At 38.7% G+C, this 19,822-nt stretch overlaps 1 protein-coding gene and 1 long non-coding RNA gene across 3 annotated transcripts in view; one reads left to right on the top strand and one right to left on the bottom strand.

Annotated features, from left to right (window-relative positions):
• itga5 (integrin, alpha 5 (fibronectin receptor, alpha polypeptide)) overlaps positions 1-5,240 on the bottom strand; it is a 52,669-nt gene extending 47,429 nt beyond the window's left edge. The window contains exon 1 of the mRNA XM_081609231.1: positions 4,442-5,240. Within this exon, the coding sequence (XP_081465357.1) occupies positions 4,442-4,650 (209 nt within the window). The 5' untranslated portion in view covers positions 4,651-5,240. The remainder of the gene's footprint in view (positions 1-4,441) is intronic.
• On the top strand, positions 537-18,297 carry LOC103467799 (uncharacterized). Of its 2 annotated transcripts, XR_534120.2 has the most exons (4): positions 538-777; positions 14,487-14,566; positions 17,205-17,343; positions 17,448-18,297. It is a non-coding gene; the product is annotated as an uncharacterized LOC103467799 (long non-coding RNA). The 2 variants fall into 2 exon arrangements; XR_534119.2 differs by having other exon boundaries at positions 537-777; positions 17,205-18,297.
• Positions 18,298-19,822: the final 1,525 nt, after the last annotated feature.

Here is a 19,822-nt window from a genome sequence, read left to right as displayed (position 1 = left end):
GAAGACAACAGAAAATATCTCGCTGCTCTTTTCCCCTTTGTGTATTTGACCAGGCCTGTAACACAGAGTTCACTGAAGCTATCCTCAGGCGTTCCACCATGGTGGGCCGACTATCAGTGTCCAAATTCAATTTCATGACTCAGGCTGAAGGGCATGACAGACCCACATATATAAACTTGTTGTCAAGAATTAGCATCAGAGTTGGAGAAAGCAACTCTTTGTCATCGAGTATTTATGGAGGGAGAAGTGTTTTTCTTCTTCTTTTCACATCTACATCTGCTATACTTCTTGTTTCTTACACAGATTTTGCTGATAGCAAGGATCTCAGACCGCAGCACAAGTACGATTATTTCTACTCATTGTCTTTGGTACTCAAAATAAATTTGGTTATCAAGAGCTGGATAATAAATCAATAAATGTACATTGTAATAGAGACACGATCAATATCAATTCATAATACGTTTGATAGAATATTCAATGTTCAATATAGAGTATTCAATGAACTCTGATCCAGAGCTGCACGGCATTCTGGGAGATGTAGGCAGAGAAAAGTCTTTAGCTGCTCAACCTCTCACAGCCAGCTAAGTAAGGCTTCTGGAATCAACTAACTGACTCACTCTCTAGTTACCTAGCAACTCACTCTCACTTTGGTTACCTAGCAACTACTTGGTGAGTAACTGACGCAACAGCAGTTTAGGATTCCGACACTTTGGCTCCTTAACTGCTTAAAAATAAAACAACAACGGCGTGGAGTGAAAACTGGATAAAAGAGGAAAGGTATGTCAGATATTTAAAACAAAAACAAATCAATAATGATCAAAACTCATCTTTTATTGTCCAGCCTTAAAGTAATTAACGTTAGAAGAGTTGTTTCAACCACATTAACCGTTGCTTCAATTAGAGATAACTCAAAAGACAAACGGAGCACTCAGAGTTGATTAGTATTTACAGCGGTGAGAGCTGTTATAAAAACCATTCTGCTAGAGCAACTTGAATTAAATATGTTTTTAAAAAGGCACAATAATTTCATCAACATAACTGGGTTTATAGAAACTTCCCCTGATACAAATAATCTTTTTATGCAACCCTGAACTGACCTCTGTGGCTCCACAGCTACTCCCCCACTCCACGCTTCTCCAAAGCGTGGGTGTGGATGATGTGTCGGTGAGAGACGAGATAAAAGCAACTCACTTCACCTCTGATACGTTTTGATGTGTAAACCTTGGAAAAACTGTGGATGAAAAGTGGCAGATATCTGTGGTTTGCAGATAAAGGAATGAGTCACTGACTTAAATCTTCTAAGACTTTTTTTGTTTGACTTGTGAATACATATCACTGAAAGGAAAATTACAGGGCAATGAGCTGTAGGAAATTTCTGCGTTAGAACATTACTCATGTTTATACCAGGGGTCTTCAGCCTGAGGCTCCGGGGCCACAAGTGGCTCTTCAGACAATAATGTCTCCTAATAACTTTGGCTAAAATGGTAAAGAACCAACTACACTACAACAACACTACAATATAGATCATAAAACAATATGTTTTGGTATTTATTGTAATACTAAAAAAGTTTGTACAACTTCTTTTCAGACTTTTTTAGGCAGCTGCATGTTCCTGCAGTCAAAGCTCCACATGAGGTCTTCATATTTTCATATTTATTGATGCTCTAATGGAACCAACAGTAGGGGAAATAATATAAATAACTCTGACAGTACAGTCCGTTTACAGGGTTTTTGAACATCATCAATTGGAATTTATAGCTGAAACGATAAATCTAAATTCTTTCAAGAAATTTTTCATAATAAATGCCCATTACTAATAGATCTAAAAACAAAAGCTGGTTTTATCTATTTATGGAATAATTACATTCTGTTTACACAACAGAATCACTTTATTTATACCTCAGTATTTTTTTTATATATATATATATATATATATATATTTACAATGTTTTCCATAAATAACATCTCATTGAAGAAAATGCATCCATCTTCTTTTTGTAAAAGTTTAAGTAAAATTACGGTTCTTAATTTATTACAACAAAATTCTATAATAGGCATTTAACTAAAATTATATGGATGATGCGTTTGTATCAACACCATTTGGAAATCTCTCACAATAATGATAGAAAAGATTATTTTATTGACCAAAACAATGATAGTTTTAGATGATGAGCAAATGTGTGGCCATTGATTGGTAACATATGAAACAAAACAACTCAGAAATACGGTGGCAGCAAGGTTCATAAGTACAGGAAATGGGGGTGAATCCCATGAATGTAAACAAGTCAAGAATACATATTTCTCTTCACAAAAAAAACAATCTTATCTTTGGAAACATTGTTTGCTCCAGGATTATGAAACCATTATAACATTGGAAAGGAACAACAAAAAACTGAGGAGAGGACAGTTCAGGCCACAGAAAGCAGCTGAGAGTCAACAGCCAGACCACTAAGGTGGCTGCAAGTGTTGTTTGTGAGCATAAAGTTTAGAAAATGATTTCTTTTGAAACAGTTTTTAAGTGTAGCCTGCCAGAACCCAACGTCACACAACAGCATTAGATTAAATAAATTACTTTTTCCTAAATATAATTTTTCATGTGAAGCTACAACAATTAGCTTCAACTAAGACTTTTTTTGTTTGTGTCTAAACCAAATGAAGTTCTAATGTTCTTCCAAACCTTTGGCTTGAAATAATTGTTTTTGGGCCAAGATAGGCTGACATAATTTGAGTAGAATAACAGACAGTGTCCTTGAAATAACGTTTAGAGTGTAAAAAGGTAAAAAATTAACCTTTGGAATCCAAAAAGTATTTTGGAATTGAATTGAATTATGGAGAAAGGTCAGAAAATATCCACTGCAATATAAAGTTGGTTTACTCTGTTGAATTGTTTGGAGGAACATCTTCAAAATGTCAGAGAGCGCTCTGACATTTCCCTTGATTTTCTCCTCTTGCTGAAGAAATAGCCAATTAAATATTTTCTTTATGAACTCAAAAAGTGGAGACTTTCTTCACTACTTTTGGTGAGGAAAAGTAGTGAACGCCATCCCTCTGTTCTACTTTCAGCTGCATTCTCTGAACGCAGCTCTGGAAATGAATAAAACTACTGCGAGCTACAAGGCCTACACACCCGCTGACAGGAGGCGAAAAGTTGTAAAAGCAATGATATATTCCATTTAAGCGTGGTGATTCAACTGTAAGAAAGTTAAGATTAAGTCATCGGTAAAATGACGTCTGGTGTGTCTGGGGCTGGAAGTGATGAGGAGAGGGGCTAGACAGTGGGGGGAGGTCTGGGCGATGGATGAATTAAAAAGCCCTGCAGAATGACATCAGCATAAGAGGGAGTAAGGAGCAGGATGAGGGAGAGGGGAAAGCTTTATGCAAACAACTGTCACCTCTTAAATCATACCGTCCTCCTACAGCCCTCGTTTCCCAGGAAGAAAAATTAGCACCAATAGGAAGAGGGTTTTAAAGAGATAAGTAGGGGAGATGCGGAGGTGGAGTCTCCCCACATGTCTGAGGGTCTACCGTCCTGAGAATTGGGGAGGAGAAACAGGGAAACCGAAGCTGATGCTGGCGGCCCACACGCCACAAAGCCCTTTCTCCAATCCCAGCATGCCGGCTGGTTACACAGCACTCAGCAAGTCTGCATGTCTGAGTGAAACTTTGGTTAATAATAACTCAAAACAACATTCAAGGTTTCCCTATGTAAGATAGTGATTCAGATGCATAGACACCCACTGAAATTACAATTTGTCCCCCCCAACCCATCCATTTCATGCTATCCACAGACCACTGGGGTATTAGATATGACCACAGGCATGTATGCAAGAGTTGAAATTCCAAAAATGACTGATGCCAAAACCCTTTCAGGAAGAATTCTGAGACAGTCACTGCATGCCGGGTGCCACAGGGATCACATCTCCTCTGAGCCAAGAAGCATCACGGAGAACCGGATTACTGAATGTAGTTAAGATTAAAAGGTCAAAAACTAATTTCACTCTGTTGGATAATAAGATTATCGTCTCTGACAGACTTTAAGATAAATTGTTCCTCATTCAGGTTCGTATCTTTTTTCTCATGACCTCTCCTCTCCTTCATACTGTAATCATTTTAGTTTTATTCCAAGAGTCATTCAATCAGGGCACCAGTCTGCTTCTCGGAAGATATTAAATTACAGTCAGTTGTGTTCACCGTGAGGGTGTGGGTACGCGCAGGACATGTGCCCATATGCGCGCAGCTGTAAACTTGGAGCCCAAACTAAATCTGAATTAAACCTGGCTGTGCTACTTTGACAGGAAATTGGAGGCAAATGCTTCAACAGAGCTGAATGGAAACTTTACTCACCGACTGTGCGCAACACAAGAGTTCAATTGAAGACAAAACTCCATATTTTAACTTTCTTGCGCATGTTTATTATTGTTATTATTTGTAAGACACTCACCTGGCAGATTCAGACAAATAAAAGTCAACAGCATATCCGAAGTAGCTCCCCTCTGGTCCGCTATAAACAGCTGGGTTCTCCACGTCCAGGTTGAACGCCTCGCACGCAGGCCGAGAGAAAGTGGCCAGAAGCCCGATGATGCAGAGGGACGAGCGGACGACAAAGGCTGCGGTCCCCGGCGTCTTTACGCGTGATCGCTTCGAGCCCATTGTTACCACAGCAATAATCCGCTAAAGTTTGGTCGCAACACAGTCCCAAGTTTTCGGTTTAACTAATCCGAAGATGAATCCCGAACAATTGCAACTTAAAATCGCATCCCTTTGACGCTGACCGGGCAGGATCTCATTAATGCTCCGTCAGCTCCTCAGCTGCGTCCTCTCGCCTTCACCCTCTCCGATTCTCTCCAGACGCACGCCCACTCTGCTCACCTAATCACCACGACACGCAGGGAGTTCCCACAGCAAAGTTTGGAGAAGGAGGAGTTTGTGTTTCCCTAGAAAGAGAGGAGAAAGAAAGACAGAAAGAAAGAAAGAACTCCTGATCCACTAACCCACCTACTTTACGAGGGTGGTCAAAGTGTCGCCTTGGAGATTATTACCCGACTGAACAATGGATCCCCAATCTTTGCTACTGATTTTATCTTTCACTTATCCTGAGCTTTTTACATCAAAGCTGTTTCCTGAGAAGGAATCCTGATAAGTGATGGAAAGGTCAATGAAACTTCTCATCCAACCCAGCAACAACTCACCGTCACATGTCTGACCAGGCGCCCCTTAAACGTTGTTAAAGGGCGGCAAACAGGTGACAGTATTGACACAATGCAAGGCAAAATTACTGGGGGTTTGATTTATATTGGAGGTAAATCCATTTACTGCCACTTTGGAGGAAAATCACATGGCAGCAACTCAGTTGGGCATAAAGGAGACTTGCTAAAGTTCAAACTGAGAATTTGAAAGAGGAAGAAAGTAGATTTTAGTGATTTTGAATCCATCCAGCATGGTTGTTGGTGCCAGATGATCTGTTCTGGGTATTCCAGAAACAGCGAATACGAGATTTCATCCATCTTCTCATAGCTAATCTGAGGCTAATCCTTCTCAAACTGGTTTCTTCATAATAACTTCACTGCAGTTATTGGGGTTTTGTGCGATGGTCCATTTATCAGTACCAAAGTGAACTGCTCAAAATATCATAATGTTGATTTTAGGCCATGTTGCCCAGGCCTAAACGGACATATCTAAAGCGTTTCTGACACCTGCAACAGCATTTTAAATCTAAGATGAGTAGACAAATGCAAGAGTGAATTAGGGCTATTGTAGCCAAAAAAAAATTGTAAATTTTCTTTAAAGAAATAAAAATAAATAAAAGCATAGAAAATTTCAGGAAAATATCAAGGAAATTTCTGAGTTTGGAAAGTCAAAAACTTGCTAGAAAATAAATCTGAAATTTTAAGATTAATCTCAGAAAATTCATAGAATAAACATAGAAAGCTCTGAGTTTAGAAAGGCAAAAAATGCTAGGAAAAAATTCAGAAATTGTAAAAATTTATCTCAAAATTTCAAGAAAACAAATGGAAATTTCTGAGTTTGAAAAGTCAAAAAACTGCTAGAAAAATCTTTTTAAAAAATTCAGATTAATCTCAGAAAATTTCAAGAAAACAAGAAATTTATGAGTGTAAAAAATTGCTTCAAAAATCTAATACATTTTCAGAAGTAATAAAATATCAACTTTTGAAACTCAGAAATAGCAATGCTTTTTCTAGAAAAATCCTGACAATCTAAAGATTTCCTTGTTTTTTCAAGCAAATTTTCAACTTTTCAAACTCAAAAATTTTATTGTTTCTTCTAGAAGATTTCTGAGATTGACTTCCTCTCCTTTTTACATCTAATGGTCCTAACACGCCATCGTAGACATTTCATCAAACGTGTCTACTGTGGTTAAAATGTTCCTGGACGTTTGATAGAATGGCTTAATCAAGCCTGAAATTCAACATATGTATTTAATCAAAATTTTGACAAGACCTATGGGTCAAAGCAATCGCATTTCATGAGCTAAATAAAACTTAACAAGCCACTCAGAGAGGCTCATGGAGATCCGGTGTTTGGGAGGAAAACATTTACTTAAAAAATTTTCCAAAGCCAAAAGTGAACCAACTACTACTTCACTTCCAAAATTAAAACCTAAAGCAATGACTTATATCTGTTCAACTCCATACTAATTAGTCTTTTATCAGCCAGCGTGTGAGCCATATGTATTTCCGCGTAATTACAGTGTGGATGTGACTGTGAATGTGTCCGAGTGCTGAACATGGGAGGGGGTGTGGGAAGATTTCTAACTCCTGCTTCTGAGTCACACCAGACGGAGGAAAGTGGTTAGACTGCAGAAAACAAGTGCTCCCTCCAACGAGACCTTTAATAAACCAATCCAGGCCTGCTGGAATTAGTGACTGTTGGTTTAGCTGATTCATACGAAGCGCCGGCGATTCGACGCTGCAGGGGCCAAATTTGGCTGTGTGGCAGCAGCAGCGGCAACATGAACTCTTCGTCGAGCTTTTGCTCGTATTTATAACCCGACCAAGTGGCTGGACGCGCAAAGGAAAGCACGACTGGAGAAATCCGGGGCGTCTGGAGGGGCCGGTCCACAGCTGTCGGGGGCACTTGATGGTTCAAAGCCCTAATCCAAGAGGGGGGTCTTGTTCACTTACTCTGTTTTTAGGTTCTCAAGATGCAGATTGTAGATGAATCGTGGAAGAGTTCAAGCTGTGGTTGACTGAAAGATCCATCATGTTTAGCCATTAAGCTGATTTGTGGTGGAAAGTTTCCATCCAGTGTCACGGCTTGATATGTTTTAGAAGTGCTACGCCCTGCAAACCCTGAAAAAAGGAACATGATGTTACATCAGCCACACGGGGATTGTTTTTATTTACTGTACCCAGTGAAAGTATTCACACTACAGAAACTTTTCCAGATTTAATCACTTTATAAGGTCAATTTTACATTTAGTTTAGGGTAATTGGAAAGTGGAAAAAGAAGGATACGGACCTCTTTTGCTCCTCACAAAATTAATTAATACCGTATGCGTTTGGGTCACTAATCCCATTATAAATGCAGCTTTTTTCTGAAAGCCTAAGACAGGGCTAAAGTGCGGTCCAGGGTCCATTAGTGGCCCATCGACTGAATTTTTGTGGTCCCCCAATTCCAACTTAAAGAAATAATCTTTTTATTTTCAGTCGGCATAAAATTATTACTGATGTGTTTTTCTTGTAATGGAAAATGTTAAGCACAAAATGAAAAACATGAATCTTTTTCCAACCAAACTTTTGTAATAAGTATAACCACATTTATCCAGAGAGTTTTACTGAAAAAACGACTTTTCTGCACCCAACTTGGTTATTACAGCAAGCATTTTGAAAGAAAGTGACCCAAATTCTGTTCTTCTGAGAATAAGAATTTGTTCAACTGAGCCCAAAATAATTTGAAAACTAAATGTCTTTCCTTTCATACAGCAAACATGCAAAATCCTTCTTAAGTGTTCGATCTACGATTTTCCTGCTGGATAAAAAGTAAAAATCGGACTACTTTGTTTGCTTGATTTTAGTTTTTTCCAATTTCGAGTACTTTTCACTTGATGATATTGGCCCATGTTTCCTGGCACAATTTGTTTTTAAGTGTGAACTGCTCCATGGAGATAGATGGAAATAAATGCAAAACAAAGACAATGGGGTGAAGATCTAATTTAATGCCGGACAAAAACCCCAACAGTAATGGCTTTGATAAAACATATTCATGTGTGTGAATGGTCTAGTCCAAGTCCAGATTTAAATTTAACTTTGTAGATGTAGAAAGCTGGTTGAGACATATCAGAAAAGACTAGTTGGAATGAAAGACGACTCTACCAACTCTTGACTTGGAGAACTGAATACAAATAGATATTTATATTTATTTATTAAAAAATAAATAAAAAAATATATATATATATAAAAAAAAAACATTCGTAATTTACCTTTAACTTCAAAATTAAGCATTATGTTGTAAGTGTCTGGCTGGAACTGGAAAAAAAGTAGAAAGTTACAGGGGTGTAACACTTTTTCAAGCACCACATGTTCATCCACAGTGTCGCTCTGCATGAGTCCACTTGTTACAAAACCTCATGACCTCATGATAAAAGAGGGAAGCCAAACAGTTTTGAAACAGCTACAACCGATTTCTGTTTTTCTCCATTGTCTTCTCCACCCTCCACCAGATTGAACAGCTCATGCTATCTATTAACCCACAGAGATTCATTTAAACTGTAAAAGATAAGATTTTTAGATAGGGGAAATATTCCTTTCAAGTACTTTCTCTCTTCTTTCTGTGTGTGTGTGTGTGTGTGCGTGCGTGTGTGCGTGTGGGGGGGGTGGCTCATCCAGTAGCGGCCAAACCTACAGACCAGAGAAAACAAGTGGGTTCGTTTATTAAGTAGATTATGTGCCCAAGGCCAGAACTTGCTCTCTCCTTGTTGATTTGCTCTGGCTAACTGAACACTATTTTCCGTCCAGTCCTTTCCGTTAAAAAAAGTGGGTGTGCTTTTATTCCAATGCCTTGGCTTTGACATCATCAGCCGCTATGGCAACAGATCTGAAGTGCAGCAAAACACTTGTAGAACATTTTGCAAGACCCAGCTGGCCAACTATTTTAAATATAGGAATGACACAGAGGCTTTTCATACGGCCTGGTACATATATATTACAGGAATAAAAGTATGCAAACACTCAAAGCCGTCTCGCTCTGTTAACGTAGCAGGGCGGAACATGATAAACACCTAAAACCACCGGAAGATGACTGCTTGTTACTATTTCACACTTTATCAAGATATAAACATGTGAACCCAGTGCTTTCAAAGCAAGGACTTCAGATTCACATTCTTCACGCAATACATTTCTAGAACAGAACATTTTCCTGCTTAAAGGCAAACCTGGATCTGATGTTTTCATGACAGTCTGGACAACACAGGTCGGATTGTTTTTTTCGATTGCTATCCAGGTTACTTGGATATCCGATACGTATCCGATCGTTTTAAATGTGACCTGCATCTGAACGGCCAGCTCGCATTCATCCGAGATGAACGTCATTGATACTCGACTAACGTCACTATTCTGCGTCCTGATACGCTCAAGCGGGAAGAAAAACAACAATTATGGCGGACAATAACGAGGATTAATCTGTTAATATGCTGGCTGCGGTCGGAGAGCAACTTCAAAATCGTAAACCGTTAGCATCAACGTTTACTTCCGCAAACACTGAGCACGTCTTCTTCTTCTACGTTATAGCAGTTGGCAAAACACTGAGCAGCTCTCTTTCTGTGACTATTGCGCCTTCTACTGCGCATGCGGAACATTTTATGGCCGTTTGCAGTTCACACACAAGTCGCATATTTGGAAGTGTGAACAACTACACTAAAAAACATAAAATAAAATAAAATTCGATTTGACACAAAATCGGAATTGGGTTACTTCAGGTTGCATTGTGAACTTGGCCTAACAAGTTTTTTTCACGATAATTTTGTATTTTGCTAGATTCATCTTTCTATGAACTCTAAACGGCATTCCTATTCTTTATGCAAAAGCAGCCACACAGCACAGTGGCTAGTAAGATTGATATTTTAGTTTCAGATTCTCTCTTGAAATTTTATTTGATCTTTGTAGTTTCTCAACCCCAGGTCAGAAAAGATTTTGCCTTGATTTGCTCTCAAGTTATATTTTTTGCACTTTATTTATTAAGAAAAAAAGTCACAGAAATCAGTTTTGTTTCTCTTTTTATCACATCAATTGAACATGTAAATACACTTTACTACTGCTCTTTTGTTCGGTTTTGTTTTAAATTGATCTTGCTTGTATATAACTTTGTTTATTCTTTTATTACACTGTGTTCAATAAAGTCAAACTCAATATGTTATTAAAGTATTGTGTAGCCACCTATAAAGTTTTACAGATTCTATTCTAAGTTTTAGCTAAATAATTCAAAGGAAAAATCAGAAAAACACCAAAAGGTGATAAGTATCGGTATCAATATCAGTATCGGTATTGACGATACTAGTATTGGATCAATACCAAAATATACAGTACACAGTGTTATTAACTAACTTTTCAAGGCAATACACTGATTTTCCTCTTAAGGGTATCACAAAAATGTTTACTGTTATCTGATAAACACATAAAAAAAACTATGGATAATTTCCCGTCTTTTTTGTAATTATGTACTAGTTTGTGTTGGCTTATCACACAAAATCCCCAAAAAATAAAGTTACCTTTGCCCTTGTGAGATGACAAAATGTGAAACCATTCAGGGGGGTTTTGACATTGCGCAAGGCACAGAAAGTCCTTGAGAGGAATGAGAGACTGTTGCTTAATATAAACTACCAGCTGAAAGCTTTGTGCAAGATTCCTTTTTGAACAAAGAATGAAAACGCTCCTTTCTCCCCTTTCCTCTGCTCCATCAGTAGAAGGGCAGCGATACACATCTTAGTGGGAGGAAATTCCACTTCTGTAAAAGCCTAGTCGTGCTTCCTGTGTTACCAGGTTTGTTCGCTGAGCAGAGCTGATCGCAGACACGCGCTCGTTCAGCTTCTATCTGTTTCCCTCTAAAACATGCACAAAGAGGAAGTGTGATGAGGTGAAGCTGAATGTTCCAGACACACTGAGACACTTCATGCTGGATGACAGATTTCACATGAAGGGCTGGGTCTTCTGAGCTGACCGGTGTTGCTGAGTGGACACAACATTGTTTCCAACACAAGCTCTTAGCAACATAATCACTAAATGAATCATTCGATTGTTTTAGAGGAAGAAAACATGCAAAAGGCTCCTTACAAGGAAAACATCACCCACCCTTGTGCCTTATTATTTCCTCTCCACATCCACATCTGTCCATCCACACAACACATGTGAAACACGATCATCCAAACATCCATCCATTTTCTTGCACCCTTGTCCCTCAGTGGGGTCGGGAGGGTTGCTGGTGCCCATCTCCAGCTAACATTTCGGGCGAGAGGCGGGGTACACCCTGGACAGGTCGCCAGTCTGTCGCAGGGCAACACAGAGACACACAGGACACACAACCATGCACACACACACTCACACCTAGGGGCAATTTGGAGAGGCCAATTAACCTGACAGTCATGTTTTTGGACTGTGGGAGGAAACCGGAGTACCCGGAGAAAACCCACGCATGCACAGGGAGAACATGCAAACTCCATGCAGAAAGACCCCCGGCCAGGAATCGAACCCAGAACCTTCTTGTTGCAAGGCAACAGCTCTACCAGCTGCGCCACTGTGCATCCAAACAGTGTTCATTATTAAGTTGTCTTGCTAAATAAGTCATAAAACACCTTCCAGCTCTATTGGAGTTTTTATATACGTCTGCAAATCAGTCGAGGTATCAGGGCAGTAAAGTAACAACATGCAATTTGTTGTAGGAGAAATTAAACCCACTTACAACCAGGCAGTAACACACACAAACAGTGTGTGTCTGGTCTCCATTTACAGCAACAACTGATATTTTTGCAGCAATTTGGTCTCAGTCCAGCCTCAGTGGAATTGTCTAAATATGCGATTTCTTTAAGAGGCAGTGTAAAATGTTAAGTCACAAAGAAAGACATGCAAGCTCAATATGCATCAAATTCAAGGTCCGGGGGCCAAATCTGGCCCACCACAACTTTTTATGTTAAAAATCTCCTTTGTGGCCATCAATTGCTTTCAACCTGACAGCATTGGCCCACAAGGTAAAAGGTTTGGACACCTCTGATCTAGAGAAACTCATCCAAGTGTTAAGCGTCTTCTCAGGTCTGCCTCAAAAATCAGACAGTTTCAGCTGCTCCAAAACGCTGCAGCTGGTGTTCTGACTAAAACCAGACAGAGCACATGAACCCGGTTCTAAAGTCCCTATACGGCACAGAGAATAGACTTTAAAATACTGTTGTTAGTTTATAAATCACTGAACAGTTTAGCATCAAACTACAGTAAAGACCTGCTGTTGTCATAGAGAAGTAGCATTCAGCTTCTATGCACCACAAATCTGGAACAAGCTTCCAGAAAACTGCAAAACAGCTGAAACACTGTTGATCAGCATATTTGATTTGTATTTGCTTAATGATTTTGATGAAATGTAATGTTTATTGCTTGTTTCATATTAGGTGACTGTATGATGTTTTTATCATGTAAAGCACTTTAAACTGCCCTGCTGCTGAAACGTGCCGTACAAATAAACCTGACTCTAACTCAGGCACAAATCCCCTCCAATTTGCTGCTGATTCTTTCCCACACCCACTATCTTGACCAAACATGCTTCACACAATGGAAACAGCAGCAGCTGGCCTCCTGGGACAAAAACAGCTTGTGCCAGAGCTAAAACAGCTGCACAGAGATGCTATTTTACTGTAGTCAGACAAAACATCAACACTTTCTTTCTTATTACTGCTTCTTATTGCAAAAAGAGCACGACAATAAATCAGCCCCTGCTCCTTTTAGCTCATACATATTTATATTTGGGAGATTGAAGAGGACACATCACTCTTTTAGACTGGCCTTTACATGTAATGTGGTAACTTTGGAAATCCTCCCGACAATGAGAAACCGATGTTACTCGAAGCCACAACAGAGATGAAGGAAGACATATATTTAACACCACTCACAGAAAAATCTGCATACTTGGATCAAGATGAAGAAGCAAACATGCAAAGACTCTAATCAGTCTCCAGGTTTATTTTTCAATAAATAAGGAGCAGATCTGGAGTGAAGGTTGGTAAGGTTTCATTTTTAAGTAACTATAGTCCAGATACATTTCCTTATTTGTTCCCCTTAGACTTTTTCACATTTTGTAAATTGCTACTTAAGATCTCAGTGGGAGGTTTCACACTTTATTGACGACCTTTTGATTTCACTTCAGATCTGTTTGAGGGCAGAGGTCTATTCTCTTTAAAATGCCTCTTAAATTTTGATGACCCACCTTGATGACCTTTTGTATCCAGTGACACAACATATGTTTGTAATGCAATTTTCTACAATTTGCTTATTGCCTGTTGTAAGAAAAAGTGACTTCATCAAATTTTACTCACTCAGTAGGATGTAGCTCAGAAGTGTTTTGGCTCAACCTGAGTCACAATCAGTCACATTTTAATAAAATTTGGCTTTAATGTTTGGCTTTAATATAAAATGTGCACAAAATATTGTAAAGTGAAAATAAAACATGTGGTATATGTTGTTATTCATCTCCATAATTTATCTAAATTTTTAATTTTCTTAAAACAAACCAGTACGCCACATTACAAATAGGCACAGACAAAGTATGAACTAAAGGAACAAATGACTTAGAGATGAATTAGAAGCTGCTACACTGCAAAAACACAAAATCTTACCAACTATTTTTTTGTCTTATTTTCCTGCTGCTTGGTGAACTTGAAATATGACAGAATGAACTTACAAGCATTTTAAAAACAATAAAGATTGTTTTAAGTCAATAATTCCTTAATCCTAATTAAAAAGTACCAGTTCCTTTGGAAGATTATTTCACCAAATAATGGGGAAAATATCTTGTTATAGGTTAAATAATTTACCAGTGGAACATGTACTATTATTACAGATATTAGAGAATTATATAAACAAGCTCCTATATCTTGCTGAAAAGTTACTTGTATATCAGTTTTTGTCTTATTTCAAGTGTTGCACTAGAAACTAGACCAAAAATACTTGGTAAGATTTTGTGTTTTTACAGTGTAGCCAAAACAACTGACTTAAATTCTGCTATGACTATTCACATATAATCTTTCCTTCTTCAATTTAACTACAACCCAACCTATCACATGTATATCTTGTGTCCGAGTTGGCAATTTCATTTGACGACAAAAACAAAAACACAACAAAAAGATGTAGCACCTAACGAACTCAACAGTGCAGCTAATAATTAATATATTAAATTTGAGTCGGTGAGTATATCATGCCCTGGTAAAGAACATTCCTGCTCTATCGCTCAAGCCTGTCCACTTCCTGATGTATTGTGTGTTACTTCCTGCCCAGACTCGGCTTCGCTGCCGCTCAACAACACAGCGGGCCGTTAACCATGCGGAGGTCCGACAAGAATGCGCCATACGTCACAGGTGACAACTTGTGTTTCAAGAAGTGACTCACAGTATGTCTATTAAAATGTTGCGCCTAACCCCTGACTCCCTTTAATCGGAGCGCCTCCTCCTTATAAGTCCATGCTGCAGTTAACGCTGTCCAGACCCCCGAGGTGTCATCCACTCAGCCAGCCTTATATAGAAGCCATCAGAGGTTTATGATCCATGCGTTAGTATCAGCTGGTGCTACCCACCATGCACAGGGCTCTCGCTCATCTAGCTAATGTATAAGTCACAGAAAGGTGACTTCCCACGGTGGTCTGCTCAAGCTGGTTGGTAATAGCACCAGAAGGTCATCTCTAAGTGAGTGGGATCCAAGTGCAACCTGCATCCAATGATGGATCCGGTAAAGATGTCATGCTTCAGTATTTTGTCATGTTCAAGCCTTAACCAGATTTTATAGACCAAAAGAAACTACAGCAAAAATGTGAAGCGGAAGGAAAGCAAAGCATGATTTGCACGATTAAGAGTATTTTACTCTGATATACGTCAATAAAATGCAATCCTATAAGCCTGCTGCAATGCACAACAAATCAGTTTCTTTTTGTTTTTCCCGTCTCTCTTTCTTTCTACCAAACACTGGATGATAAAAAGTTTCAGTCTGCTTCATTTGCCTCTACAAATCCCTTTTTTGAAACATAATTTTGTTTACAGAGACTTCAGTGTCCATTTTATTTGTTGTTTCAGTTGTTTTGTTTATTTATATCGGATATTAAAAATGTCTTCCAGAGTTAAATGTTTGCTAGAAATGAAAGTTTATTGATCTTTGAGGGGAGATTACATTTTAAATTATTTAAAAATTGTCTCAAAACAATACTATTATTGTTTATTGCAAAAAACTCCTGGGATAATTTGTGACATGCACAGTACATATGTATCTTTAGAAGCCTTAACACAGGGTTATCAAACTCATTTTCATTCTGGGCCACAACAAGATTAAGAAGCCATTTGTGGCTAAATGTATTGATAAAACTACTTGTTAAAAGGCTGTTAAAATATGAATAAATAGCTGTTTCTGCATTTTATGACAGCTTCTTGAAATTAAATTAAATTTAACATATTTTCACTATATCTAATTTGGAACAACACAAATAAAACTGTTCATTTGACTGATAAAATAATAATTTAAACCACATCTCTTATCTTATCGATTTTATTTCTACAGTTTCGAGGGCCACATAAAATCCTCTGGCGGGCCAAAACTGGCCCACGGGCCTTGAGTTTGACACATGTGCCTTAACAGTTTGTTCTACAACTATTAGTGAACAGGCTCAAACAAAAGCAACGAAGCCAGGTATTTTTACTGCTGCTATATCCAGCACTGGGATCTTCATGGAAAATCTTTGTTTGCAAACTTTCTACTTTTAAGAACATTAATTTTTGATACCAGCTTAACCAGAGTTTGTGCGACTGCTCTGTTAAACAGCAAACAAAAAGAATCACATTATTTTCTAATTGTGTCGTATTCATAAACCAAACTCAAAGGAATGACCCTTACTGGGAATGCTTGGCTCGGCTTCACATGCACACATCCTGGTTTATGGCAGAACGATCCCAGTCTTCCTGCTGCTGAGCTGAGGAATAAAATGCTCTGCTGCTGATGATGAAAGTCCAGAAAGAGAATGCATATTAATTTTCAGGCTTATTTTACTTCATATGACCAACTAATCTTTCTGCAACTTGCTTTATCTGTACTTATGTCTCAACTCTAACGATAATGTTCGCTGTAACACCAAAAGCTGCGTTTTCTTGAGCACACAAAAAACTCAAAGACTGTAATTTGATATAAGAAATATTAGGGCTTTATGAAACCCACCAACACTCCAGCTACAGCAGCCGCAGTGACTTCCCTGTGGGGAAAATAGGAAAATATACATTTTTAACAGCAGAGCTTGTTATTTCGCTGACATATAGTGGAACACCCAGCTAGAAAACAACAGGAAAACATTATCTCTCCAAGAACTTCCCAATAAAAATGTTACAAGAGATGGAAGCTCAGCAACACAAAACCAAAATATTTATTTGAGGAAACATGCAAACACTTGGATGAGATTAAATTCTTACTGACCCTAAGATATTCTGAGAAGTGGGACATGGCATAAATGTGCAGCTTTGTTTGATTTGATTTGATTTTATTTACTTATTTATCTCAAACAAGTTTTTTAAAAAGAAGAAAACAAGCTTTATACTTTTAATATTGGAGCAAGACCCAGAGAAACTCCTGTTGGTTTATAAATTGTGGAGTATTTAACAGCCCAGAACAAGAATCAGATATGGAGAACCGACATTTAGCTTTTTTGTTGTTGTTATCCTCACCTTTTGTTTTGTTTGTATTTTCTTCTAATTTATGAAAAACAGTTTGAACTGCCTTGTTGCTGAAAATGCGCTATATAAATAAAACTACCTTACTTTAAGTGTGTCTCCTGACTTGATGCAGGATAAGAGCAAAGGGAAATGTTAATCTGAGTTTCCTCAGCTCAAGTTCTCGTCCCTAAACACAAGTTTAATCTTTGTAGGGAAAAAATGGACAATAGGAATGAAAAGATTTCACTGTTAAACCTTTTCATTGTCCCTTCAGCACAATAACTTTTACTGCTTATGTGTTTTCCTTCTCAAGTGTGTGTGGAATGCCGTCACTTCGCCGGCTGACTTCGACCTGAACCGTCCTATGAATAGACCCGACCAGGGAACCATAAATAGGCCTGGCAGCACAAAGCCAGGATGATGTTCTTGTCCTGCAAGCTAAAGCCAATCAGGTTTACAAAGTAGCTGGCAGACAAATCAAATGATGACTCTTCCATTTTCAGAACCCCCCTAAAAGTGACAGCCTTGTTCTGAATGCTGATTCATTTCCACCTAGAGACTAAATACCTCACACCAGGGAGGAAATGACCATCCAGGGAAGACCTGCCTCATACAAATCCTGCTGAGAAAAGATACGGAGATGTTTGTTTTAAACTTGTGATTCATTCTTCCTAATAACTTCTCATGTGACAAACTGAGATGCCTTGTGATTCAGTCCATGCTCTTCTAAATAAGGCCCTGAGCTCCTCTGTGATATTCAGCTTTGTGTTCAGCACTCACCGTCTTTATTTAAGCCCAGACACAGATAGCAGGGAAGTAGTAAATTAATGAAGTGATTCTCTGTTTTTAGGATGATGCAGAGTAGAGGAGAGAAAGAGAGAAGCAAAACTCCTGCTGCTGCGTTCGTGCTGTTGGGAAATTTAAACTAAACAACACTGGGTCAAAAATGAAGAGCCTCAGAAGAACTCGCAGTGCCGTTTTGAGCTGATCGGAACTCACATGGCTGCTAGCGCCGGGCGTGTTGGTCTGAGTATTTCAGAAACTGCTGATCTCCTGGGATTTTCACTCATAATCGTCTCTCGGGTTTATAGGCAGAGGTCCAAATGAGAGAAAATATCCAGAGAGCTGCAGTTGTGTAGACGGAAAACGCCTTGTTGATGTCAGGGGAGAATGGGCAGGGCGGTTGGAGACGACAGAAAAGCGACAGCAGCTTAAATACATCCGTCCAACGCATGTAATTAAGATGAAAAAATATTTATCACCTCCATTTTATGGCACAACATTCATATCACCACAAACTCAAATGTTGCTCTTGAACATCATTCCCATTTACGACACCAATAACTTAAACAAATGGGATTTATATCACTAAACTGCTCAGTCCTCCTGCATTTGACTACATTTTTGATTTTGCTCTAGTGAAACAATTAGTGGAGAAAATGGCAAAAATACTATTTAAACTTTTACATTTTATTTGGCATCATCAATTGAAATTTATCAAGGCAATGATACACCAAAATTCTTACCATGATACTAAGTTTTTCACGATACATGAAAAACGATATGATAAATACCCACCAAAGCCATTTTTTGAAAACAAACTCATCCTTTAAAGTCATTCTGTAACGTAACCTGAATTGGAGTATTTCAATCCAAAGTTTCTTTAGATGCTAGAAGAAATACTCAATCCAGGGTCAAAAGTTTGTTGCTATGGAGAAACAACCTTTGAAAAAGAATCACAGCTATGATTCATCCGATCAACTTTCACAATTGCTCCATTTGTGTAGGAACTCCACCTTTCCCTCTCGACTTCAGCTTTTTTCTGTGTTGGCTAATAATATAAACCTCTAGTTGTTTGAGTCCAGTTCAGACATGAAGGAGGAGGATTGTTTGTATGTGAACGTTGAAATTGAAAGTTTTATCTTTAAAACCCAACCAACCAATTATCATGCAGTGGAGGGTTTTCAATATTTAGAGCAGACTGTGTTTTATTGTTATATCTGGGTTTAGAGTGATGGGAACACTAGTTTTATCAGTCAGCGTGAAAAAGTGTTATCTCAACTGGCAGAATATTTCACTTATTGGGGAAAATGTCTTAAAATAACCTACCAGGGTACCGAGTACCTTTTCACCAATATTAAGGAATTATTTACTCAAAATAAAAACTTTTCAGCAAGATATAGGAGTTGTTTTATGTAAATAATTTCAGAATATTGATTAAAAAGTATTAGCTCCATTGGAAAACTACTTCACTTATTTCACAACTGGCAGCTAGGGACTGCGCCGTTACCTAGCAACCACAGCCAGGCCCAGCCCATCACCTAGCAACCAAGTTCCACTTCCACTGGCAGATTATTTCACTTTTCTTTTCCATGTTAAAAGTGAAATAATCTGCCAATGGAACTAGTACTTTCTTTTTAATCAATAATAAAGAATGATTATTTGTAAGTTAGTCTTGTCTTATTTGGAGTGCGCTAAGAAACTAGATGAAAAATACTTGGTAAGATTTTGTGGTCGTGCCTCTCAGGGCAAATAACAGCTAAAGTTTTATCTGCTCAGTTCTTTATGCCTTACATTTTCTCCCCACCTCCTCCACTCTTTCGTCACTCCTCCGGGGGGAACCTCGATAAAAACCTCCCTCCTCATGTGAGAGTTGGGTCTGGTTTCTATTAGCGAACTGGCACAGACCTGTGTGTGCATTCTGTCTAGGTACAGAAGCTCTTAAGTCAGAAACTTCCCCTTTTACAAGACAAGCCCCCACCTCGTCCCTCAGTCCGTCCCTCTCCACTTAATCTATAGGGAGCAACAACCCACAGTTACCCCCCCACCGGACCACCCCTGCATCCAGGGGACACGGACGGCCCGGAACATTTGAGTCTCCTGGTACGCTTGTGCGAGTCAACACGCATGTTTCCATGAGTAAGAAGCGGG

This window comes from Poecilia reticulata, chromosome 7 (assembly GCF_904066995.2).
Source record: "Poecilia reticulata chromosome 7, P_reticulata-male-v2, whole genome shotgun sequence".
NCBI classification, from domain to species: domain Eukaryota; kingdom Metazoa; phylum Chordata; class Actinopteri; order Cyprinodontiformes; family Poeciliidae; genus Poecilia; species Poecilia reticulata.
Note: the sequence above shows the minus strand (reverse complement) of the source record. Positions and strands in the feature narration are given on the sequence as shown.